General features: G+C 36.6%; 2 protein-coding genes across 3 annotated transcripts; one reads left to right on the top strand and one right to left on the bottom strand.

The window, feature by feature from the left end:
* Nucleotides 1-62: 62 nt before the first annotated feature.
* On the bottom strand, nt 63-26,437 carry LOC123879341 (uncharacterized protein PF11_0213-like). Of its 2 annotated transcripts, XM_045926994.1 has the most exons (16): nt 26,240-26,437; nt 25,129-25,229; nt 24,291-24,513; nt 20,630-20,713; nt 12,193-12,316; nt 11,372-11,498; nt 10,705-10,860; nt 9,654-9,811; nt 9,106-9,250; nt 8,359-8,462; nt 6,727-6,839; nt 5,416-5,571; nt 4,815-4,991; nt 3,093-4,414; nt 2,040-3,056; nt 63-1,431 (listed from the first exon to the last, which is right to left on the bottom strand). In XM_045926994.1, exons 2-16 carry the CDS (start codon nt 25,180-25,182, stop codon nt 73-75), a joined length of 5,319 nt encoding a protein of 1,772 aa, XP_045782950.1. In that variant the 5' UTR covers nt 25,183-25,229; nt 26,240-26,437; the 3' UTR covers nt 63-72. The 2 variants fall into 2 exon arrangements, with proteins under 2 accessions (XP_045782950.1, XP_045782949.1); XM_045926993.1 differs by having other exon boundaries at nt 2,040-4,414.
* LOC123879371 lies at nt 16,546-18,819 on the top strand. Its single transcript, XM_045927041.1, has 3 exons — nt 16,546-16,667; nt 17,865-18,052; nt 18,707-18,819. The coding sequence occupies exons 1-3, from the start codon at nt 16,605-16,607 to the stop codon at nt 18,798-18,800; spliced, it is 345 nt and encodes a 114-aa protein (XP_045782997.1). The 5' UTR covers nt 16,546-16,604; the 3' UTR covers nt 18,801-18,819.
* Nucleotides 26,438-26,521: the final 84 nt, after the last annotated feature.

Here is a 26,521-nt window from a genome sequence, read left to right as displayed (position 1 = left end):
ACCCTCCTTTTTGGGTCTGGGGTTAAAAATTGTGTATTGAGTTTTGTGATAAACCATAGAGACTAGATAATATTATGTATTTGTATTGCATTTCCTAATATTTTTCTTTCTAAGAATATCTTTTATTGCATTTCTTCTCAAGAATTCTTTTTCACTTATTAATATGGTTCTTTTGAATTTATTATCTTTTCTCATTTTATTAATGGGGGTACCCATTTCATCACCTAAAGTTTTTGATTTACTTTTTTTAGTTTTTGAATTAGAACTACCCAATTTTTTTGAATTGAAATCTTGACAGGTTGAACTGTTAACTTCTTTTGAGGGATTCAACTTTGGATCGATGAAATGAATTCCAAATTCAGTGCGGTTTTCCAAATCGGAAAAATCGTTGACGTTTTCACGGGACATTTTGTTGAAAATTTTCAAAAACTGCCAAAATTCTATATCGCCACCTTTGATATTTTTTTCGTAGAAATCTTTCAATTTCGGGTCGCATTTATGCTTGTTCACAATCGGTTTTGGTTTTTCGTATCTATTTTTGATGTTTTTAGTTATTTTTTTGCTTTTTTCCTTACTTTCCTGCAATTTTTTCAATTCATCTTCACTAAGCTTGTGTTTCCATACTTTCTTCTTGAAAGGTTTAGCATTAGGATCATGTCTTCGTGAATGTAACTTCAAAGCACTTAAAGTTTGACATATTTTTTCACATTGGTTGCATGGGAAAAGCATTTTCTGACCATTTGTCTTTGCAATCCGATACAATCTTTGCAATTTTGCACAATAATCATCACTGTTTGATTCCGTTCCATCATTCTTGTTATCAATTTTATCTTTTTCCAGTTGTTCTTCATTATTTTCGACATCTTTATCATTTTCTGGGTCTTCTTCATCATCATTTCTTGCATCTTCATCACTTTCTGGTTCTTTTTCACTATTATTTTCCCCACTTTTGTCATTTTCATCATTTTTGGATGCTTTTTCCTTATTTTTGAGTAACTCTTCAACTTTATCGGGTAAAACATAATTCTCTTTTTTCGTATTTATGAGCACTTTTTCGACAATCCACCCCGTATCTTTTTTGACTAATTTCGCCTTTTTTACTTCCTTATCGTTTTTTTCACGCCTCCTCCTATCTATTTTCAAATATGCTTGTCTATTCAAATTAGGTATACTCGGAATAACTTCTACTTCATCAACTAGATTATTTTCAACATTGAAATAAAATCTGGACTTGTTACAATTATTGTTCTTCCTGTCTTTTAGAGTTCCGTAAAGATAGTTTAAGTTTACTTTGTGTATTAAACGTACGTGTTTGACCAAGTCTAAGTTAGTAACATATTCACAGAAAGGACATTTCTTAAGCATTTTTGGATTGCAAATGTCAAAATGTTCCTTGCAGTGGTCTATGAGTTTTTCTTTAGTTTGGTAAAGCTGAAAAATAGAAAACAAGCTTTATCTATACTTTATATCATAAAGAAAAAAGATTTGTTTGTTTGCAATCGATAAACTCTGAAACTAGCATTAATATTCCCTAAATTACTATATTTAGCCATACAGACATATATATATCCTCTTTGTAACTCTGGTGTTTGTACGGATTAGCAAGCAGTGTTTACTTTTAAATGATTTAACATAGTTAAGTATGATAGAAAAATCAATGTATTTATTAAGTTATAGTTATTAAGTTTATATGTTAAATCGCTAGTAAACCTTTCAATAACAATAAAATCTACACTTTATATTATAAAGAGAAAAGATTTGTTTGCAATCAATAAGTTTATTGGATTTGGTTAGGTTTAAGGTTTTAAACTACTGGATCGATTTAAACAATTCTTTCACCATTAGAAAGTTACTTTATCTAGAAGTAACTTAGGCGGTAGTATTGTTATAGCATACTACTTCAAACACCATGAAAACATTATGGAGAACTCTCAGGCATGTGGGTTTCCTCACGATGTTTTCCTTCACCGTTAAAGCAAGTGATATTAAATTACTCAAAACTTACAAACTTTTCGGCTCGAACACCGGTTAAAACTTACCTTGAAGCAAACATAACATTGATGAGTATTGAGTTTGAATTTATCCGATTTATTTTTCATTTCATCACCTGATTCGTCCTCATCATCACCATTGGGCACGAAATCTTGATCTCTATCATTGTCACTGTCAAAATCATTATGACTAACGAAATCAGTATAATTTTTTTTATTTCGGTTTCTAATGCTTCGTCTAATCCAATATTTATTATTATCTCCTTCTTCTAAATAGTTTTCAATAGATATCTCTTGAAAATCTGATTGGTTATTGTTGAAAGTTTCATCATTTTCGGTCGATGGTATTTTTTCACCATCGGTCGGTACTATTTCATCATTTCTTTTCTCCAATTCATCATTATTTATAATTTTTTCTACTTTAATTTTAGGTATTTTATTAATTCCAGATTTTGTATTAACTTTCTCTTTAATGTTTCGTTTACATCGCTTCTTTCTAGGTTTTCTATTCCTTTTAACTGATTTTAATTTTTCTGAATTATTCAAAGTTTCTGGATTTCTATTTTCTATCAACGCTATCATATTATCTATTTCTTTAATGATACCATCTATGTCTTTGATGTTATTTATATAAACAAGTTCTTCATTATCTGTGCCATCTATATAACTAATACTTGTTACATTTTTAACACATTTCCTTTTTCTAAGTTTCACTAATTCGGCCAGACTGTTTTCATAAAGTATTCCATTTTCACTAGAATTTAACTGATTTACTTCTCCTATAATGTTTTCTATATTTACTTGTTCTGAAACTAAATTATCAACTGTAATGTTTTCATCATTTCCAGTACACGCGTCAATTTGACTATTTTCATCACCCAATGTTGCATGATTATCACCTATTTTAATTAATTCACCACTTTCATTACTTTTGAAAGATATTTCACATTCTAACTTCTTAAAATCATTGCTATTTAGTATACTTTCATCACCCATTAAAACTTGATTATCACATGTTTTAGTCACATTGCAGCTTCTTTCACCATTTTGGGATAATCGTATTTCATCGTTTGATTTTTCAAGATCACAGTTTTCAGTAATTTCATCCCCTATTGATACTTCCTCACTTTTCTCTATGACATAGTCAAAAATACTTGTATCATTTTCTGATGATTGTAATTTATCATTTAATTCATTATAAACATCACTGTACGTCGTATTTTCATGACCTATCAATGCTTGTTTATCAAAATTCTCTACTTTATTAAGCAAATTTATACCCCCATCACTATTGTGTCTATCATCATCAATAGATGATAGATCATTGCCTTTCGCCATCACAATACAAACAATAATCTCATCATTTTCTAATTCCATTTCAGCATTCAATTGCTTAAAATCATCACCCCCTGTAGAAGCCTGAACACTTATTTGGGTCACATCACCACTATTTTCATCATTCACTGATGAAGTTATTTCATTATTGTATTCATTGTGTATATGCTCTTCAATTGATGTCAGATCATCATCACCTGTTTCGAACATATCATAATTTCTATTTTCACCACATTCTGTTAATGCACCATTGTATTCAATATTATGCTCATCACCAATCGATGTACAATCATCATCACATTTCTGTACATCACTACTTCTATTTTCACAGTTGTATTCATTATTTTGTCTATTCTCATCACTAATCGATGCAAAATCGTCATCAATTTTCTCCATCATAGTATCAATTCTATTTGCATTTTCTGATGACGTCAGTTCATCACTCAATTTCTTACATTCATCCTTTTTGATAACTTCAGTTGTCATGTCCCCACTTTTATTTGCATCATTTTCCAATGACGCCTTTTCACAATTGTATTCACTGTTTTGTTTATTTTCATCACCAATTGATGCTTGTTCACGTTCATCATTTCTTTTTATTACATAGTGAATATTAGTTGATGTTACTTCACCATTGTTCTCATTATTTTGTCTATGTTCATCACCAATCGATGTTAGACCATTATCACCTCTATGTAATACATCATTTGTTGTATCAACATTTTCAGGTGATGACTCTGGTTCTTTGTTGTGAATATCACTCACTTTTTTCACTAAATTATTATATTTAGCTAATGCTCTATTCAGTTTTTTTATAATCTGTTTTTTATGGTGAACACTATCCTTTTCTATATTATTCTGGATTTGCTCACCAATTTTTGAGATTTTGTGATTAATTTTTGAGATTTTTTCATCTTCACGCAGATTTTCATTGTTGAATTTTTCGAGTATCTCACTTATTTTGTCACAATAATTTACGAAACGGCTTTTCTTCGTATTTTTTCTATTTACTTCTATTCTTCGAGACACTTCTTCACGGATTGGAACATTAGATTCGTTTTCACTAAATACTGTGACTTCAATTTTTTCTGTAAAACCCAAAGTCATGTTATTAATCCATACTAATATTATAAATGCGAAAGTGTGTCTGTCTATCTGTCTGTCTGTTACCTTTTCACGGCCACGGCTGACTAAATTTGGTACAGAGTTAACTTCCCGGGGACGGACTTCGCTCGCGTGGATTTAGGTTTTTCGAAATCCCGTGGGAACTCTTTGATTTTCCGGTATAAAAAGTAGCCTATGTGCTAATCCAGGATACTATCTATCTCCATTCCGAATTTCAGCCAAATCCGTCCAGTGGTTTTAGCGTGAAGGAGTAACAAACATACACACACACACACACACATACAAACTTCCGCTTTTATAATATTATAGTGTGAAGTGTGATGTGATTCTGTGACATTAGTATGGGAAGTATACATAACATACCATTTTTAATTGTTTTCGAATTGTTTTTGATGGTTCCGTCATAATGTCTTTTCAATCGTATAAAGGGTTTCACACCCGCATTTGGTTTCCATCTCTCCAGCATTTCCGCCCTGACTCTCTCTGCCTCTTTCTGGCATGTTACATCTACGTATATGTCTGTCTCTTTTCGTTGGGTTTCTGAAATCACAAAAAAAAAAAATTGCGCAACTTAATTCCTTTCTCAAAACACCTCTAGTGGTAACTAGCCACGGCCGAAGCCGCCCACCAGACGGAACAGAATTTACTATCACTATTTGAAGAGGACGGCATAATAATGTGTTCTTAAAAAAATCCTTGAACATATCTGGTGTGGCACCATTGTTTTCTGAATTGCTTTTTTTTTACACAGATATAAGTTAGTCCTTGACTGCAATCTCACCTGGTGGTAAGTGATGATGCAGTCTAAGATGGGTTGGACTAACCTGGAAGGGATATATCAGTTTTTACTAAACCCATACCCCTTTGTTATCTACACAGCATCGTAATGGAACGCTTAATCGCTTGGCGGTATGGTGGCAACTAGCCACGGCCGAAGCCTTCCACCAGACGGAACAGCAATTACCTTCACCATTTGAAGAGGACGGCATAATAATATGTTCTATAAACAAATCCTTGAACGTATCTGGTGTGACGCCATTTTTTTCTGAGATTGCTCGATTTATGTCCTCACTCAAAACACCCATTGAATACTGCGTTCCATCTTTCATTTCTTCCGTATCTTAAAACATGATAATACAAATATTTTTTTTTCTCTCTCGTCTGGCTTTACAAAGATTAGCCAATGTCAAGTTTTTAGTAATTTGTAACAATTAAACTATACAAGTAAGGACCCCTTCTGTGCCGGCGCTCGCCGACACACGCACGGCACCCCCTTAGAGCACTTTCCAGTCAGTTTTAACAAAAATAAACACACCAAAAAGGCAGAGCACGCCCGCCAGCTAACACCAACACAGACGAAGTCCATACAAATAATTACTTATTATAGTGAAGAAGGATAATGCAAGCAGACAAAAAACCGGCCAAGTGCGAGTCAGACTCGCGCACCGAGGGTTCCCTACTCAGGTATTTTTTTCGAAATTTTGCACGATAAATCAAAAACTATTATGCCTAAAAATAAATGAAAATCTGTTTTAGAACATACAGGTAAAGCCCTTTCATATGATACCCCACTTGCTATAGTTATCTTACTTTGAAAATTGAAACATTTCAACTTTTTTGTGATGTAACCACAAATTCACGGTTAATAAAACCTGCCAACCTGCCTTTAATGATTCTAGGTGAACGGGAAGTACCCTACAAGTTTTCTTGACAGACACGACAGACGGACAGACAGACAAACAACAAAGTGATCCTATAAGGGTTCCGTTTTTAACCCCCGACCAAAAAAAAGGGGTGTTATAAGTTTGACGTGTGTATCTGTGTATCTGTGTATCTGTCTGTGGCATCGTAGATCCTAAACTAAGGAACCGATTTTAATTTAGTTTTTTTGTTTGAAAGGTGGGCTTGATCGAGAGTGTTCTTAGCTATAATCCAAGAAAATCGGTTTAGCAGTTTGAAAGTTATCAGCTTTTTTCTAGTTACTATAATCTTCACTTGTTGGGGGTGTTATAAATTTTTAATTTACACTTGTTCCTTTTGAGGTACGGAACCCTAAAAAAACTAAAAAGTGTTATTTCTTCTTGTACGATGGTAAGTACGGAACCCTTCGCGTGCGAGTCGATCTCGCACTTGACCGATTTTTTAGATATACTTATCTATTACCTAGATAGATATACCTAGATTTTGTTCATATAAGCGATGAGGAATAAGTCGTAAAGAGAGAGATAGAAAGTGTTGGAGAGAGTGAGAATTAATATTATTCTTTCACACTTACCACTCATTTGTTCAACTTTGATTTCATGCAGCAATTCAATTTCTTTCAGACCAGTTTCTGAATTTTCTTCTATTATTATATTATTAATCTTTTTCTTTTTGGGTTTCTTTAGACTGTTGATAAAAAAAAAAGTTAAATTATTAATATTGATAACATACTACTGAGTAATCTATACATATAATAAAATTGTAGAAAAGTGGTGTCTGTACAATGGAAATACATAAAAAAAAATAGCAGGGGTTGTTATTATATCGATGCCGAACCCGAAATTGTAATTAATTTTTTTTGTCAGTTTGTCTGTGTGTTTGTGCACGCTAATATCAGAAACGGCTTATTCGATTGAGATACGGTTTTCACTAATATATTGTAGTAAGCTTCACTTAACATTTAGTGTTTATTTCATGTCAATCGGTTCGTAAATAAAAAAGTTATGTCAATTTAAAGAATCACGGCGAACATTTTTAACGTACAGAGTACGTACTACACGCCTCGCGCCTGAGCGTCCGTGGCTATAGCGCGCTGAGAGCCATTCCACGCGAACGAAGTCGCGGGCACAGCTAGTCCATACTATTATTATAAATGCGAAAGTATGTCTGTCTGTTTGCTAGCTGCTCATGGCTCATCCGTTTAACCGATTTTGACGAAAGGCACAGAGATAACTTGCATCCCAGGGATGGTCATAGGCTACTTTTGTCCCAGAAAATCAAGGAGTTCCCACGGGTTCATGAAGTCGTGGACTACTGTCAAAATTTCAAGCTTCTAAATCAAAAAGTCTAACTCTAAAGTCAGTTCACTGTTAAAGCAAGTGATATTTAATTTTTCACAAGATAAAGTTGAAAACTAAAACCCGACTGCGATCGTCTTAATAAACGCTAAATATTATGGTAAAATTGTTTTTCTGTCGCTTGGTATATTTTAATGTTGTAGGACATTTATATTTATGAACTCAACATTTTTTCCTCTTTCATTTGACACCCCACTCGATATAATAGAGAAAAAAATTTTGGGAGACCCCCACTTTTTTCATGTAACATCCGTTAGGTCAATTTTTTTGGTATAAATTATAGCCTATGTCACCCGGACCTTTACGACGAATCGATTGACACCTCATTCATCAAAATCGGCCCAGTAGTTTAGGTGCTACGATGGCACACAGAATCTGGATACAAACATACACACATACATACATAGACTGTTAAAATCATAACTCTTCCTTTTGGCTTTGCCGCAGTCGGGTAAAAATACACATAACACTGAAAACTTAGGCTGAGATCTATAGAGTGCACTTTGAATTTGCTCAGACTTAAGACACTGTTAAAACGAGACAGCGTTATACCACCGGCATAAATCTGTCTCGTTTTAACTGAAACCAACTCTATAGATTTCAACCTAAATCTAAGGGCCTTTGCACACCGCGTTTTTTAACGCGCCGTTGACGCGCGTTTTAGAAACGTGCGTCGACGGCGCGCTTTTATCCTACAGAGCAGTTTGTTGTCTCTGACTTTGTTGTTGAGAGAGATCTGACTCGCGTGCGTTTTGCGACTGTATCGCTACAAACGCGCGTCAACGGCGCGTTTAAAAAACGTGGTGTGCAAAGCCTCTAATGACTAGGCTTACCCTTTAATAACTTACTTGACTCTATTGAGTTTGTATTTGATGCTGTGTGTATTCCAGTAATGCAGTTTCAAATATATATGTTTTTTGTACGTCTTCTTGCATATTTTACACTTCCTGTCCTGTAAGTAAAATGTATAAGTCAAAAATGCCCATAATTCCCAGTCCAAACTTGCCCATAATTCTTGGCCAAAATCTGCCCGTTATTCCTAATCAAACATACCCATAATTCTTAGCCAAAGCTGCTCATTATTCCTAACCAAACCTGCCCATAATTCTCAAACATACCCATAATTCCTAATCAAACCTGCCCATAATTCTCAAACATACCCATAATTCCTAATCTATCCTACCCATAGTTCCTAATCCAACCTACCCATAATTCCTAATCAAACCTGCCCATAATTCTCAAACATACCCATAATTCCTAATCAAACCTGCCCATAATTCTCAAACTTACCCATAATTCCTAATCTATCCTACCCATAGTTCCTAATCCAACCTACCCATAATTCCTAATCAAACCTACCCATAATTCTCAAACATACCCATAATTCCTAATCAAATCTACCTATAATTTTCAAACATAGGTGCCCATAACTCCAAATCAAATCTACCCATAATTCTCAAACATACCCATAATTCCTAATCAAACTCACTCACAATTCCTAATCAAACTTGCCCATAATTCTCAATCTTACCTGCCCATAATTCCCAACCAAACCTGTTCATAATTCCTATAATTCCTTTTCATAATATACGTACCATTTCCGAGACGTGTCCATGTTTGATATGCATCACTAAACTTGGCTTATTGTATGTGCTAAAATCACATAAATCACACATGTATTGCTTTCTGTACATATGTTTCTTAGTTATGTGTGAATATATATAGCTTTTGCTGTAGAAACTGAAACAGGGGAACAATAAATATTTACTTTTATTAGGGTTCTTTTAGGCCGGTTTTTTTACCCGACTAAAACCAAAAGGAAGGGTTATGATTTTAGCAGACTATGTATGTATGTTTGTATCCAGATTCTGTGGCCTAAACTAAACTTCGCCTAAACTACTGGGCCGATTTTAATGAAGTAGGTGTCAATTGATTCGTTGTAAAGGTCCAGGTGACATAAGCTATATTTTATACGAAAATAATGGATGTTACATCAAAAAATAAAATATGTACTACAACATTAAAATACACCAAGCAACAGAAAAACACTTTTACTATAATATTTCAGCTTTTATTAAGACAATCGTAGTGGGGTTTTAGTTTTCACATTTTTGAAGTAATTTTTATAATACTCAGTACTCACCCTTTACCACAGTAATCACAGAAGACGCACTTCTTTTTGGCCTTATGTTGTTTCTTATGTTCGATCATCCGATGGTATCTTGAAAACTTTTTCTTGCAAATGCTGCATTCAAAATGTTTCTCAGGGTAGTGGATAATCGTGTGTTTTTTGAGACCGCACTGAAAAAAAAAAACAATTTAAAAAGTTTTCAAAAAAATCCGACTGCGGCTTGCACTGCAATATGTCTAGTATTTATTAAGTTAAAATATTTAAACAATTTTTTTTTGGTGCCATACGGCCACCATATTGATTTGTTTTATTTATCAGTTACTCAGGATGATCTAAGGATTCTAAGGTTGAAATCTATAGAGTGCACTTTGTCTTTGCTTAGACTTAAGTTTCAGTTAAAACGAGACAGCTTTACGCCAGCTGTATAGCGCTGTCTCGTTTTAACAGTGTCTTAAGTCTGAGAAAAGTCAAAGTGCGCTCTATAGATCTGTCTCACAGTACAGTACCATCTTGATAACGTTGGTGAATTCTTATGACTAACTGACTGAATTGACTATACAATCAAAGAGATGTCTTAACTATAAATTTTGTTAACATTTATCGATAGATGGCGCCGATCTATTCTGTCTCACACTATTTTACTTCCGTACGGTTCATGGAAAGATTGATTTGAATGATGCCTTGAAAAGAGTTAAGAAAGGAACCTTCCAAGGCCGGGGGCATCAACTAACCTTGTCTTTAAAACGCTTGTCACAGCCCTCAAAGCTGCATTTGAAAGGTCGATAGTCGATATGACTAGTGAGGTGCGTTCTAATATTGTATTTACTCGAATAACGTGATTTATATGAATTCAGTCTTATGGTTAATTCACTGCATTGACATACAGTTTGATAGAGTGGTATCTTAAGTTAATTAAGGTCTTTGTTAACATTGTTAATTGTCTTAGTTACCGATAGATGGCGCTGACCTATTCCATCTCACACTATTTTACTTCTGATGGTGAATTTTAAGCGATGTTTTGAAAAGAGTAAGGATTCTTTCAAGGACGGGGGCAAGAACTAACCTTGTCTTTAAAACGCTTGTCACAGCCCTCAAAGCTGCATTTGAAAGGTCGATAGTCGATATGACTAGTGAGGTGCGATCTCATATTGTATTTGTTCGATAAAGTGATGCCACAAATTTCACATTTGCACTTGTATAACTTCAGGTGGGACAATCTCTGCAGAAAACAAAAATAAATAAATATACAGGTGTTAGAACGCTAGCAAAAGCGTGATATCAATGATTTCTGTTAACATACCAAAAAACCCTGTATTTTGCAATGTATTGCAAATAAAACATGTGACTGACGCTAGAGACGACTATTAACAAACGTTGCGTAGATAGGTGCCGCGGGGTCACTGCTGCGTCGTTCTGATTTGATCACATAGAGAAACTCCGCACACAGCTCTCTCCATCGCCCGCGGAGTGACTCCGAGCTTTATTATGAGGCCCATAGTTAGCGACCATGTCTCGGATCCATACGTCATCACACTGTCCTTACAATATATAATAGCCTCAATAGCTCAACGTTGAGCAGCGGACTGAATTCCGAAAGGTCGGCGGTTCAAACCCCACCCGTTGCACTATTGTCGTACCCACTCCTGGCACAAGCTTCACGCTTAGTTGGAGGGGAAAGGGGAGTATTAGCCTAGCATGGCTAATATTCTTAAAAAAAATATTGTACTTACAACATGGTTATTCAAGGTTTTCAAGCACTTAAACATCTTGCCACACTCCGAACATGGCATCGTCTTGATATCCACTGCCATGTGCACCTCAGCGATGTGCATTTTTAGCACACTCTTAGTTTTGTAACTGAAATGGAAACAATTATTCTGAACCATATAATATCATCATCATCATCACTATATGGATATATCGACCGATAGACGCCCACAGCTGGACAGCTGGACATAGGTGTCTTGTAGGGATGTCCACACGCTGCGGTCTTGGTTGTCTTCCAATGCTGCGATGATTTTTTAGGGTTCCGTACCTCAAAAGGAAAAACGGAACCCTTATAGGATCACTTTGTTGTCTGTCTGTCTCTCTGTCTATCTGTTTGTCCATCCGTCGTGTCTGTCAAGAAACCTACAGGGTACTTCCCGTTGACCTAGAATCATGAAATTTGGCAGGTAGGTATGACTTATAGCACAAGTACAGGAATAAATCTGAAAACCGCGAATTTGTGGTTTGTATTTCTAACATTATTCTAAAGAAAATATGAAAAAAATTGACTTTATACTTCGACGTAACATTTTGTACACCTTTATTACCTGTTTCTCTCAAAGCGACCATGATCCAAAATTCAAAGTCGCTGATCATTCCATCCTGTGTTAGAGACAATACGCAAAGAAAGGTCTGGCATCTTCTTCTTCTCTCTGGGCTGGTTTCCACACTTTAACGTTTCCGTCTGTTGTGCGTGCGCTGCCCCTCTCCGCCGAAGTGAAGGTTTGGCATGTGTTGGCTCTCTGGAATGGGGCTAAGACCCTCAGAAATGAGGAATATATACCTTTTATCGCAAGCGGTGCACTGGTACAGCCTAGTGATGCCAGTATGCCTTTCCTTATGTTTTCGTAGAGTGGAGTTATCCCGGCACGCATAGTCACAGTAGTCGCATTTATATGGTTTTGCACCTGAAACAATAAACTTCAATATAACCATCATCTCATCAACAATTTAATAATTCGCAGAGTATGCACAAGAACTCTTTGACCTGGTTCCTCCTTCACCTTTCTACCATCGTACTGCCAGCCATCGTCAAGGTCTGCATCCGTACATACGCCCTTCCGGCAACAGTTTTCCCTCCCACTTTTAATATGGGTACCTTCAAGTCAAGAGTGAATAGGCAATTTCTAGGCAAGCGCACTCCATCTTAGGCTGCATCATCACTTGCTAGCAGGTATGATTGCAGCCAAGCGCTAGTCTATAAAAAATTACTGGCTGATGCCCGCGCTATGTTTAATATCACTCTCAGGGATAAAATCCGGAACGAGGAAATTTGCAGAACAAAAGCGACCGACATAACTCAAAGGATTAGCAAGCTGAAGTGGCAATGGGCAGGTCATGTCTGTCGCAGAACCGACGGCCGATGGGGCAGACGTGTTCTGGAGTGGAGACCGCGTACCGGTAAGCGCAGTGTGGGACGACCTCCAGCCCGCTGGACCGATGACATGAAGGTGGCGGGGATCTATGTCCAGTAGTGGACATCCATCAGCTAATAATGGTGATGAAAATCTAAACTCCGGTTTTGGGAACAGGGTATATTAGTCATGTGCGTTTACCTAATTAAAAAGTTACTACGGCAATCACTAATAATAATCAGTCATTGCATGTTTAGTTACATATGATTAACTTTTATGGTTTGACTAGTTTTGTACCCAACCCCATCTGATTCTAGATTTTTTTTTTTGTAAAAAACCAACCAAGTACAAGTCGGACTTGCACACGAAGCGTTCCGTACTATCCTACAAGATCATGCACTTTTTTTAGGGTTCCGTACCTCAAAAGGAAAAACGGAACCCCAATAGGATCACTTTGTTGTCTGCTTGTCTGTTTGTCTGTCTGTCTCTCTGTCAAGAAACCTACAGGGTACTTCCCGTTGTCCTAGAATCATGAAATTTGGCAGATAGGTAGGTCTTACAGCACAAATACAGGAATAAATCTGAAAACCGCGAATTTGTGGTTACATAATTAGAAAAAAAAATGTGTTTTAATTTTCAAAATAAGATAACTATACCAAGTGGGGTATCATATAAAAGGGCATTATCTATACATATCCTAAAACAGATTATCATTTATTTTTATGTATAATAATAGTTTTTGATTTATCGTGCAAAATATGGGAAAAATACCCGAGTATAGAACCCTCAGTATGCGAGTCTGACTCGCACTTGGCCGGTTTATTGTTATAGCGGCAATAGAAATAGGTACACATTTTGTGTTTCAACTCTACCTATTACAGTTCACGAGATATAGCCCACTGACAACAGACGGACGAACAGATTATTATCATCCTTAAAAAAATATAGTTTTCTTTATCTAGCCCAGAATTTAATCCAGAACGTTGATTATAAGGACATAGAAATGTCATAGAAATACATATCTGTGTTCTTTACCTAATGTTTATATTTTAAGGACAAACATACTGATTGAACCGCTTGAAAAACATAAGTTTAATTTTTTACATTACATTGGTTATTACAGTTTTTTAACTCTAAACAAAGTTTTGCGTTAAAATAATGAGAAATCATTTCCTTCTATATGGGCATATTATTTTTACATTTTATGTAATTATTTACAATATTTTCGATGTCGGTAAGATTTTTTGGGCCAAATATTATACATCTCTACCTAACTTTAACTTTTTGGAGAAATATGCGTTTCAACCAATTAAATATAACTTGCTTTTTGTGAAGAGAAACCTTCACTAGATTAGGGTTTTTTTTAAATTTCAACTTTTTTTAGCTGTTGGCTATTTAAATTGCAACATCCTTAATGACAATCACACTATCACACTAATATTATAAAGGCGAAAGTTTGTATGTGTGTGTGTGTGTGTATGTTTGTTACTCCTTCACGCAAAAACTACTGGATGGATTTGGCTAGGAATGGAGATAGATAATATCCTGGATTAGCACATAGGCTACTTTTTATCCCGGAAAATCAAAGAGTTTCCACGGGATTTCGAAAAACCTAAATCCACGCGGGCGAAGTCGCGGGCGTCAGCTAGTTACTTATATTAATATTCTAACGTAATCTAAACTTAAACCTATTTTTTTTACAACATGGGGTTATTCAAGGGGCGGACCAAAAAATGCCTGAAAGTTCTACTGCTGCAAATGTTGGCCGGCGGTAATCACTTAACATCAGGTGACCCGCCTGCTCTTTTGCTCACTATTTTATTATTCCATAATATTCTCGCCCGTGTGTGAATTCTAAATGGTCTTGGACTGTGGAAATAAAATGATTGTATAGCGGTAGTTTGTAGGGCTAGAATTCATTTTTTTTAATTTTTTTAATTTAAAGTCCAAGACCCTAACCGCGCTTGACCATCGTGGCGAACTATAGCCAAACGTAACATTTTGAGAGGAGACCCGTACTCAGTAGTGAGCCGGCGATGGGTTGATGAGGAGGTTTTTGTTCCAGAAGCGCGAGTGTTCTGCCAGGATTCGCACGCGAACCCCTGGGTACCAGTGGGGTATAGCTGTCCCGTTGTCTGCGCCAACGTCTTAGATGCCATACATAAGTAAGTATTTAACCGGACTTCGTCTGTGTTGGTGTCGGCTGGCGGGCGTGCTCTGCCTTTTTGGAATATTTTTTTTTTTGTTAAAACTGACTGGAAAGCGCTCTAAGGGGGTGCCGTGCGTATGTCGGCGAGCGCCGGCACAGACGGGGTCCACACTTGTATAGTTTAACTAACTTGTTACAAATAACTACAAACTTGACATTGGCTAATCTTTGTAAAGCCAGACGAGAAAAAAAAGTATTTAACCAATCTTTTACTATTTAAACTTGTGGTTTTGAATCATTTTTTTTTTTTTAATAATTATACTAGCGTTTGGCTGCAATCAGACCTGCTAGCAAGTGATGATGCAGCCTAAGATGGAGCGCGCTTGCCTAGAAGTTGCCTATTCACTCTTGACTTAAGGCACCCAAATTAAAAGTGGAAGGGAAAACTGAAGCCGGAAGGGCGTTCCATATCCTAGCTGTTAGGATTAGAAACGAGGAAGCAAATCGCTTCGTACGTGTCTGAGGAATTTCGACTACGTACGGATGCAGACCTTGACGTTATTATTTTATTTTGTTCATTTAAGCATAATTCAAATTCAAATTCAAAATATTTTTATTCAATTAAACTTTTACAAGTGCTTTCGAATCGTCAAAATAATCTACCACTGGTTCGGAATGCCGTTCCTACCGAGAAGAACCAGCAAGAAACTCGGCGGTTGCTCTTTTCAAGTATTAATATTCTATTTTCAAGTATAATTCAGTTTTTCCCTCTAATTAATACGGGTACCTTCAAGTCAAGAGTGAATAGGCAACTTCTAGGCAAGCGCGCTACATCTTAGGCTGCATCATCACTTGCCACCAGGTCTAATTGCAGCCAAGCGCTAGTCAGATAAATAAATAAAAAATGTTTTACAGGTTAATGATGCTCGACTATAAGAGATCGATTAGGGAACAACTTAGCGGCCGTCCAAATTTGAAAAAAAGACTCATCGGCTATGGCAATGATTATACTGATGATATTAAAGTGAATTATAATCGAAATTCTAGAAAATCATCAGTAAGTGATGATAGTGAAAAAAGAATGCCTAAGTTTGATGATCATCCTGAAAAATCTAAAGACGTTCAAAGAGTTGATAAAAACCCAATAATGAATACCGATATTGAAGATAAAGAAAAATACAAGGAATATGAAATAGAAGTATATGCTAATTTTGATGCGAATGCCATGAAATATAAAGATTTCGCACATAGAGATGAATATAATGAAATAGAAAAATCTAAAACTAACGAAAATCTAAATAAAAATGAAAATAATGGATTTAACAAAGAAAACAAAGCAAACTTCGATACTAATACTGCACATGTCAAAGAAAACACAGTTAAAACAAAATATAACGAAAAAAATATGAAACTTCAAGCAGATCATAACAAAATCGATATTGGTTTAAAAATTTTAGAAGACATAAAAAATGTTAAAGGAATCTTACGTAGAAGTAACAGTGATAATAAAACAATAGTAAACACAACTAAATATGATTTAAACCGAGAGACCACCACAATTAATACCACATTGATAAAGAGAATGAAAAATGCTGGTTTCTTGAGAATTTCAAACCGAATCTACTAGTGGGTAAAGTTGTAAGGCGAAAATGTGGTAGGCGATCGAATTTCGATACTAAATTTGTAACTGTGATGACAAATGTATTGAATAAGTATGTTGATACTTCGTTTAGATTTACTGAAGAAATGACTGAGGTAAGTGCACCTGTAAGATTAGAATAGATTTTTAAGAGGGGTCTCTCCGTCACTCGCTCCATACAAACGTAGTTCGTCTCTCATTGGAATACTAACCAATCATACTCAATGGAATTTTGTAGAAACGTTCCGGGAACTAATATCTATGCCTGTGGTTTTCCATATTTCCGTTAAAATATTCGGCTTCAAAGTTACGCGGTCTTAAAAATTCACATACAAATCTTTGAGCCCCTGTAATTTTAAAACTACATATTTTTAGAAAAACCTAAAACACCACAGACACAGATATTAGTTTCTAGAAAATGTCTGCATTTCATGGACTTTGGTTGCTTAATATTCATATGAAATTGGAACTACAATTGTATGGAGTAAGTGACGGAGAGAGCCCTGTTAATCAAATAAACTTTTACAAGTGCTTTTGAATCGTCAAAATAATTTACCACTGGTTCGGAATGCCTTTCCTATCGAGAAGAATCAGCAAGAAACTCGGCGGTTGCTCTTTTCATAGATTTGATATACAATACTAAGCCATGTATAAAATTAATTGGTGTATTAAATTAAAATTAATTTGACCTGTGAGCGAGCTGCAGGTCAAATCCACGCTTTTTTATCATTTACCTAGTCTTTGATTGTATAATATGCTTTTCTCAGGAGCATAGTTGTAATAGATTTTTTAAACTTGGTGTTCCCAATTTACAGGGTTCCATATCTCAAAAGGAAAAACGGAACCCTTATAAGATCACTTTGTTGTCTGTCTGTCTGTCCGTCGTGTCTGTCAAGAAACCTATAGGGTACCGTTGACCTAGAATCATGAAATTTTGCAGGTAGGTAGGTCTTATAGCACAAGTATAGAAATAAATCTGAAAACCGCGAATTTGTGGTCACATCATTAAAAAAAAAATTAAAATATGTTTCAATTTTCAAAGTAAGATAACTATACCAAGTGGGGTATCATATGAAATTGCTTTTCCTGTACATTCTAAAACTGATTATTATTTATTTTTATGCATAATAGTTTTTGATTTATCGTGCAAAATTTTGGAAAAAATACCCGAGTACGGAACCCTCAGTGCGCGAGTCTGACACGCACTTGGCCGGTTTTTTGGCTCTATGCGAATTATTGTATTCTTGAATATCCATTTTGATTGGACTATAATATAATTTATATCCCATAGTGAAAAATGAGCTTGATTCTAGATACTTCTGGAGAACATTTTCGGCAAGAACACGGATTTGAGGAACAACATATTCGACGTGAACAACCTTCTGAACTACCTGAGGAAGTCTGTTGACCGACACAAAATACACGCACACAAACAAGTGATAACTTTGAGGTCCAGGCACTGCCTGACCCTATCTATACCGGGATGTTTCTGTAAATCTGGGTAAGTTCATCATCATCATTTTTGCATGGTGCATCCCGCCCCGCGCATCAAACCCTCACCAGGCAGGAACAATGCTGCAGTTTCAACAGTTGTGCTTAAAGTGACATTGCCTGGTAGGGAGGCTAGGGCTATCGACCATGAGCATGGCCAGTATAGGAGGTATACACCTGTAAAGTGAAATGAAATTTATCATTTTTAGAGTTCCTAGGATCACTTTGTTGTCTGTCTGTCTGTCTGTCCGTCCGTCCGTCCGTCGTGTCTGTCAAGAAACCTATAGGGGACTTCCCGTTGACTTAGAATCATGAAAGGCAGGTAGGTAGGTCTTATAGCACAAGTACAGGAATAAATCTGAAAACCGCGAATTTGTGGTTACATCATTAAAAAAAAAACGTGTTTTAATTTTCAAAGTAAGATAACTATACCAAGTGGGGTATCATATGAAAGGGATTTACCTGTATATTCTACAACTGATTTTTATTTACTTTTATGCATAATAGTTTTTGATTTATCTCGCAAAATGTCGGAAAAAATACTCAAGTACGGAACCCTCGGTGCGCGAGTGTCAGACTCGCACTTGGCCGGTTTTTTGAACTAGTGCCCTGTCCATTAGCACTTTAGCTTCGCAACCCGTTACTAATTGGCTCTTGTTTACAGATTTGTGGAAAGTTCAGGCCAATGCGTGAAGCCAGAAGATTGTATCACGAATGAGAACCACTTGCAATATTTAACTAGAATTGTTGTACTATAACTGTGATTTGAAATAAAAATTATCAACTTGTATTTTGATTTCATTTTATATTAAATCCAACTAATATTATAAATGCGAAAGTGTGTCTGTCTGTCTGTCTGCTACTTTTTCACGGCCCGATTTTTCACAGTTTAACCGATTTTGACGAAATTTGGTACAGAGTTAGCTTATATCCCGGGGATGGTCATAGGCTTTTTATCCCGGAAAATCAGAGTTCCCACGGGATTCCTAGATACCCATCCGTTCAACCGATTTGCATGAAATTTGGAACCGAGGTAGCTTGCGTTCCTGCTATTGACATAGGCAACTTTTTATCCCGGAAAATCAAATAGTTCCCATGGGATCTTTAAAAACCGAAATCCACGCGGACGAAGTCGCGGGCATCCTCTAGTATTAAATATTTTTGATTCATCATCATCATCTCACCCATTGCTGGACTAATACTGAGCACATTTTTTAATCCATTGAAGGTTTTGTTCGAAACAATATTTTAATATCACCCCGTGACGCAGCAATGTAGAACCAACCAACCTCGGTGGCTATGATTCAATGTTAGACACTGAGTTAGCAAATCAACTAGCAGATCTGCTCACAATATGAGAACGGTTTAGTCATGGTGTAAATTGAAGAACTTCTAACAGTTAAAAATATTATGGAGAACTCTCAGGCCTGCAGGTTTCCTCACAATTTTTGTCTTCATTGTTAAAGCAAGTGATATTTAACTAGCGACCCGCCCCGGCTTCGCACGGGTGGACATTTATTTTTTCTATTTTCCGGGATAAAATATAGCCTATACGGATTCGGAAGAATCCCTCTAAGTAATGGTAAAAGAAATTTTGAAATCGGTCCAGTAGTTTTTGAGCCTATTCAATACAAACATACAAAAATACAAAGGTTACCTCTTTATAATATTTGTATAGATTGCTTAAAACGCACATATCTCCGAAAGCGCTTGGCTACAATCAGACCTGCTGGCAAGTGATGATGCAGCCTAAGATGGAGCACACTTGCCTAGAAGAGGCCTATTCACTCTTGACTTGAAGGTACCCTATATTCTAATTGGAGGGAAGAAAATTTGGTTTGAATAAGAAACGTGGAGGCAAATCGCTTCGTACGTGTCCGAGGAATTTTGACAGCATACAGGTGCAGACCTTGACGATGGGGCGCCAGCCAGGTAACCTCCCAGTGTGCCTGGATGCTGCTGGTCCCTTTTGGATGCGTCCGAGGGGAAGAACAGTGTTCGGGCCGGTGCGCCCCGGTAACATGGCTAATAAAATTTCTCTTCGGAGATATTGTTGGCTATGGCTAATGACCTGGCAGGGGGGGAGGTTTCTCCGCGTGTCCCTCTGACTAGCAGAGGGCACAGTGGACGAAGCGTAGGATGGGACACGGGCGACGTGCGCGTCCCGGGGTCGGGGGACGTACTTCGTTGGTGCGTCCCGGAGGTGCGTTGGTGGGGACCGAGCAGGTCCCCGGTGGAGGGTCTGCCTCGGCAGACGTCGCTGGCTGGGTCGCGGTTGTTTGCTTCGGCCGTTCCCGTGACCCAGTCGCCAAGCGACGCGCAGTAGCGCCGCTGGGGTTTAGTGGGTATTCCGGTCGCCTCTCGGCCGGCGAGTCCCACATACCCTCCCTCAGCTGGCTGGCTGACTAACGGCTGGCAGGCTAGCTTCCGTGGGGAGATGCGTAAATGCATTCCCCAGCGTCAAAAAAAAAAAAAAAAAATCCCCAGCGTCAACAAAAAAAAAAAAAAAGACCTTGACGATGCCTTGGAGTACGATATTAGAAAGGTGAAGGAGGAACCAGGTCAAATATTAGCAGTGAGGACTTACCTGTATGTGTATGCCTGTGTGACGACAAGGAGTACCTGGAATTGAATCCTTTATTGCACACTTCACATTTGAATGGCCTGACATCTGGAAAAGTAATGGGAAAATTAGTTTTTCGATTTTTCCCATGGGAAAAATTGGGAAAATTCATCTTATTTTATCTCAGATCTTAAAAAGGTGGCGGCAAGCGAGTGGATGAGGAAGGCGGAGGACAGTCTTTGGTGGCGCGCTCTTGGATAGGCCTATGTCCAGCAGTGGACGTATACAGGCTGATGGAATGGAATCCTATTTTAAACTATTCTGAGTAATATTTAGTGTAAATGTCACAGTCCACATCAAGTCTTGTTAGATGGTATTCTTAAAATAGAATAAAACCCAGGAAAATATCAAATTTAAAGCCAGTATATTTTGCTTAGAGCGGGAAAGCTCTTCTTCTCCTTCTCCATCTGCTTCTGCAACCGAATCAGAGATAGTAAAGGCAGCTCCTAAAAAATTGAATAAAATAAATGCTTTCGAAAAAATGTATAGACCAAGGTCACAATCATTGTCAGAACAAAATAAATTGTAGGAAATAGCGCACTTTGGTAACCGGAAAGAAGACGGACATAATACAACAGTAACATTAAGATCATATAGCACCAACACAAACCCCCCAACCCGGTTGGTCACCGTGGGGGTTAGAGACCATCACCCTCCAGAGTACAAAACAAAGAAAAATAACCCAGGTACTACCGAGAAGAGTACAAAAAAAGACAAAAAAATCTACATAGCCACACTTAATACCTTATCATTACGAACGCCAGAAAAATTACTTGAGCTAGAATTATCTTTGAAAAATATCAAGTGGGACATACTAGGATTAAGCGAAGTTCGAAGAATCGGAAACAACATAGAAGAATATGAAGACTATATTTTTTACTATAAAGGAGAAACCAAGGGACAGTTTGGGGTAGGATTTTTGATTAAAAAACATTTGAAGAAATACGTAGAGGAACTAAAAGGTATATCAGAAAGAATTGCTGTTCTCAATATAAATCTGCCTGGATATAAAAATAAATGGTCAATTGTACAAATATATGCTCCAACAGAAACAGCCAGCAAATCTGACAAAGATACATTCTACAATGAATTAAATCTAACCCTTCAAGAAACACACAAAAATATGATAGTGATGGGAGATTTTAATGGAAAAATTGGAATACAAAGGGAAAATGAAGGAAAAGTCGTAGGAAAATTTGGTAGTGGATTGCGAAATAACAATGGACAAAGAATGATAGATATGGCATTTGAAAATAATTTATCATTTATGAACAGCTTCTTCAAAAAGAATCAAAAAAATAAATGGACATGGTCGTCACCTGATGGTAAATACAGAAATGAAATAGATTATATAGCTAACAACAACCCAAAAACTTTCTGTGACGTAAGCATACTGCATGACCTAAACTTTAACAGCAACCATAGAATGGTCAGGGCGACATTATTCGCAAAAGAACCGAATAAAACACGAAGGAACTTTGGCAATAACTTACAATTATTGAGCATATTACAACCAACACAAAACAGTTTAACAGGGAAAAGTAAGGTTCAAAGTATCTATGACTCTTTAATTCAAAAATTACAAACATGTCGAAGAATTAAACAAACCAATAAACTTGAAATAAGTGAAAAAACAAGTCATCTCATACAACAAAGGAAAGAAATGTTAAAAAATAAGAGAAATATAGAAGTTCGGAAAGATATTACGAATATCAGCAAGCAAATTAGCCATAACCTTAAAAAGGACAATTTAAAACGAAGGATGAAATGCATAACCTATCATATTGCGAAAACTGGAGGCATTAAAAAAGCTTTAAAAGAATTGAGTGACAAAAAAGACTGGATTCCACATATGAAAAACGTACATGGCAAGCAGGAAACGAAAAGAAAATCAATCATGACCGTAGCTACCGAATATTATACCCATCTGTACTCTATTCAAAATAGCGAACCAGAAAACCTATCCTTAGATGAAGTCGATGATACAGATATACTACCTATTCTGGAAAGTGAAATTGAACTAGCAGTTGCAACACAGAAAATCGGTAAATCCCCTGGACCTGACAATATATCAAACGAAATAATCAAATCAACCCTATCTGAGAATCTAAAAATATTATCAACCCTTTTTAATGAAATCCTAACATCAGAAAAAGTTCCCGACCAATGGGTCAAGAGTATTATTGTTTTGATCTACAAAAAAGGAGATAAAAACGATATTGGCAATTATAGACCAATTAGCCTAATGTCAAATCTATATAAAATATTTTCGAAAATAATTTTAAAAAGGTTAACAACCCAACTTGATGAGCAGCAACCTATAGAACAGGCTGGATTTAGAGCAGGCTATTCTACAGCAGACCACATGCATGCAGTCAAGCAATTGATTGAAAAATGCCAAGAATATAATAAAACTGTTTATTTAGCATTTGTTGATTACACTAAGGCTTTTGACTCATTGGAACATAATAGTATCTGGAAAGCCTTAAAAAATCAAGGAGTAGCGAGAAAATACATAAGAATTCTGAGAAACATATATAACAACTGCTCAGCCCAAATAAAACTAGAAAAAATTGGAGAAGAATTCCCAATCCGCAAAGGAGTCAGGCAAGGAGATCCGCTTTCACCCAAAATTTTCTCAGCAGTTTTGGAGGATGTATTCAGAAACATGGACTGGCAGAACTATGGAATCAATATTAATGGAACTATACTAAATCACTTACGATTTGCGGATGACCTAATACTTATTGCCGATAAATCTACAACTCTTCAGAAAATGTTACAAGAACTCTCAGATAACAGTAGGAAGGTGGGACTGACGATGAACAAATCAAAGACAAAGGTTATGACCAATGGTAATACTGAAACAATATCACTGGAGGGCGAACAGATAGAATACGTAGACTCATATGTATACCTTGGTCAACTTATTTCGTTCAGTAATCAAATGGAACAAGAGATTGAAAGAAGAGTAACAAACGCGTGGAGAAAGTATTGGTCATTCAAAGAGATCATGAAGAACTGCCAGCACCCTATGTCTTCAAAAAGAAAACTCTTTAACCTTTGCATTCTTCCTACCCTGACCTACGGATGCCAAACATGGGCGTTGACCCAGAAAACCCTTCAAAAAATTAGGACTTGCCAAAGAGGTATGGAACGCAGCATGTTAGGCTTCACTAGAAAGGACAGGAAGAGATGCAAAGATATAAGACGAATCACTAAACTGGAAGATGTAGTCGTCCAAACAAAAATACTTAAATGGAGATGGACTGGACACATGCTTCGAGAGAAGTCAAAGAAATGGACCCAAGCTATGACAGAATGGGAAGTTAGGGATGGCTCGAAGCGGAAAAAGGGAAGACAAAGAAAGCGGTGGGCCGATGATATAAAGAAGACGGCTGGGTCATTGTGGACGAGGCAAGCACGGGATAGACTCGTTTGGAAATGTCTGGAGGAGGCCTATGCGTCGGAGGACGCGCTGATTGCAAAACAACCAAAGTGCGAGACTTAAGTTAATTATTGTAAATTTATTCAGCAATAAAGGCTTTCTTTATTTATTTATTTATATTTTGCTTGGGAAAAATTTGGGATATTTTGGGAAAAAATTGGAAAAATGCACACTAACCAGAATGTATGTACACATGCCTGTCCAGCAGGCTCTTGAAAAGGAATTTCTTGCCACAGACATCACATTCATTGTCTTTTTCACGTTTTGTGTGGACTCTGTTAGCATGTCGGTGTAGATACTTCTTGGTCTTGCATGTGAACGTGCACTTATTGCATGAGAATGGTTTATCTGATGTGTGGAGTTGCAAGTGATGGTTCAAGCCTCCTCTTTCTGAGAATACCTACAAATTGTTTATGGCATGTATGATCAGTCAGCAAAACAGTCATCTTTTTAGGGTGCGTACCTCAAAAGGAAAATCAGAACTCTTATAAGATCACTTTGTTGTCTATCTGTCATGTCTGTCAAAAAACCTATGGGGTACTTTCGTTTACCTAGAATCACGAAATTTGGCAGGTAGATAGGTCTTATAGCACAAATGAAATCCTAAAACCGTGAATTGTGGTTGCATCACACAAAAAAAATGTGTTCATATACAAATTGGTAATTTGAAAATACTATATTTTCAAATTACCAAGTGGGGTATTATAATAAAAGGCTTTACCTATACATTCTAAAACAGATTTTTATTTATTTTTATGCATAATAGTTTTTGATTTATCGTGCAAAATGTCGAAAAAATACCCCAGTATGGAACCCTCAATGCGCAAGTCTGACTCTTACTTGCCTGGTTTTTTAGAGGGTGGTTAAAAAACTGAAACTATGATTGCATTTTTAAGATTTAGTATTGGACTAATCGGTAATGTTCAAAAGCACACTTTAAGAGTTTTTCATCAAGTACATAAATAAATAGGCCCAGCATATTGTATGTTGACTCAAAATGTATAATTTTTCATACCTTGCTGCATATTTTGCATTTATATTCTCCAAAGGTCTGCTTTGTTTTAGCCATTGTCTTACTTTTGATTTAAGGTCTTAATAACCGTTAGGTATCCATGCCTGTAAGATACAAAATTAGTGATCATCAATATATCCATACTAATATTATAAATGGGAAAGTGTGTCTGTCTGTCTGCTAGCTTGTGATGGCCCAGCAGGTTAACCGATTTTGATGGGTACAACGTTAGCTTACATCCCAGGGTAGGACATAGGCTACTTTTTATATGGGAAAATCAAAGAGTTCCCACAGGATTTCAAAATACCTAAATCTATGCAGATGGAGTTGCGAGCATTATCTATTATTTATATAAAAAGAAATGTCTCAACTCACTGACAGACCCATCAACACCCAGTCCAATCATCTGACCTAGAATGCTAGAACTTTGCACAGAGGTGCCCTTTAAAATGTAGACAAGGTAATCACAGGTTCACCCGCTTCCATCTAAGACTGAATCATCACTTACCACCAGCTGAGATCCAGGCAAGGGCTTACTTACGCACAACAGATGGAAACGTTTAAGTGCGGAAACCAGCCCAGAGAGAAGCAGGAAAGAAAGAAGGGCTTACTTGTATATGAATGAAAATAAATAAATAAAAAATAAGACAAGGAACACAGCCATTTCAGCCGGATAGAAATTTAAGAGGATTTACATTTTCGTCGTGCAAAGCTGCGGGTCACTAGTTACAGATAATATGAACTCAAGCGACGCAAGACTACGGTATGAACTAAGGGTGAGATCTATAAACCGCACTCAGACTTTGCTTAGACTTAAGCCAGAGTTAAAACGAGACAGATGTATATCTCTCACATAAATCTGTCTCGTTTTAACTCAATCTTAAGTCTGAGCAAAGTCAAAGTGCGCTTTATAAATCTCACCCTAAGAACCCAACCCCTGAAGCCTCATCTGACTACATAACACCCCCGCAGTGGTCGTGCTATTCTATCAGTGAACTAATACAATAGGAATCAATATGTTTAGCAAGAACTTTGATTACTCCAATCCACTGTAGTGTTTGCCTCTAACTATAGTAAAATAGTCTTCAGAAGAATAGAAAAGACATCCAAATACCTTCGAAAAAATGTCGCCTGCTGCAGACCCACTCAATTATTTCAAATCGAGTTTGCTTTGAAAAATGTAAAGTTCTAGGTATGTATTGCGGTTTTAAAGTACATGAAATTATTGATAATTTTTTTTATTTTATGCGCTATTCGAAAATATTTTTTAACTTGTTTTAGTCTTGTGCTATTGTATGTAATTTAGGTACATACTACATACATAGTTAGTATACATAGTATATAGGCCCTATATACATCCTACTCTATGCTACACAGAGCACCACAAAATATACTC

The sequence above is a fragment of the Maniola jurtina genome, chromosome 28 (genome assembly GCF_905333055.1).
Source record: "Maniola jurtina chromosome 28, ilManJurt1.1, whole genome shotgun sequence".
NCBI lineage: Eukaryota > Metazoa > Arthropoda > Insecta > Lepidoptera > Nymphalidae > Maniola > Maniola jurtina.
The sequence above is the reverse complement of the archived record's forward strand: the minus strand, read 5'-3'. Positions and strand labels throughout refer to the sequence as shown.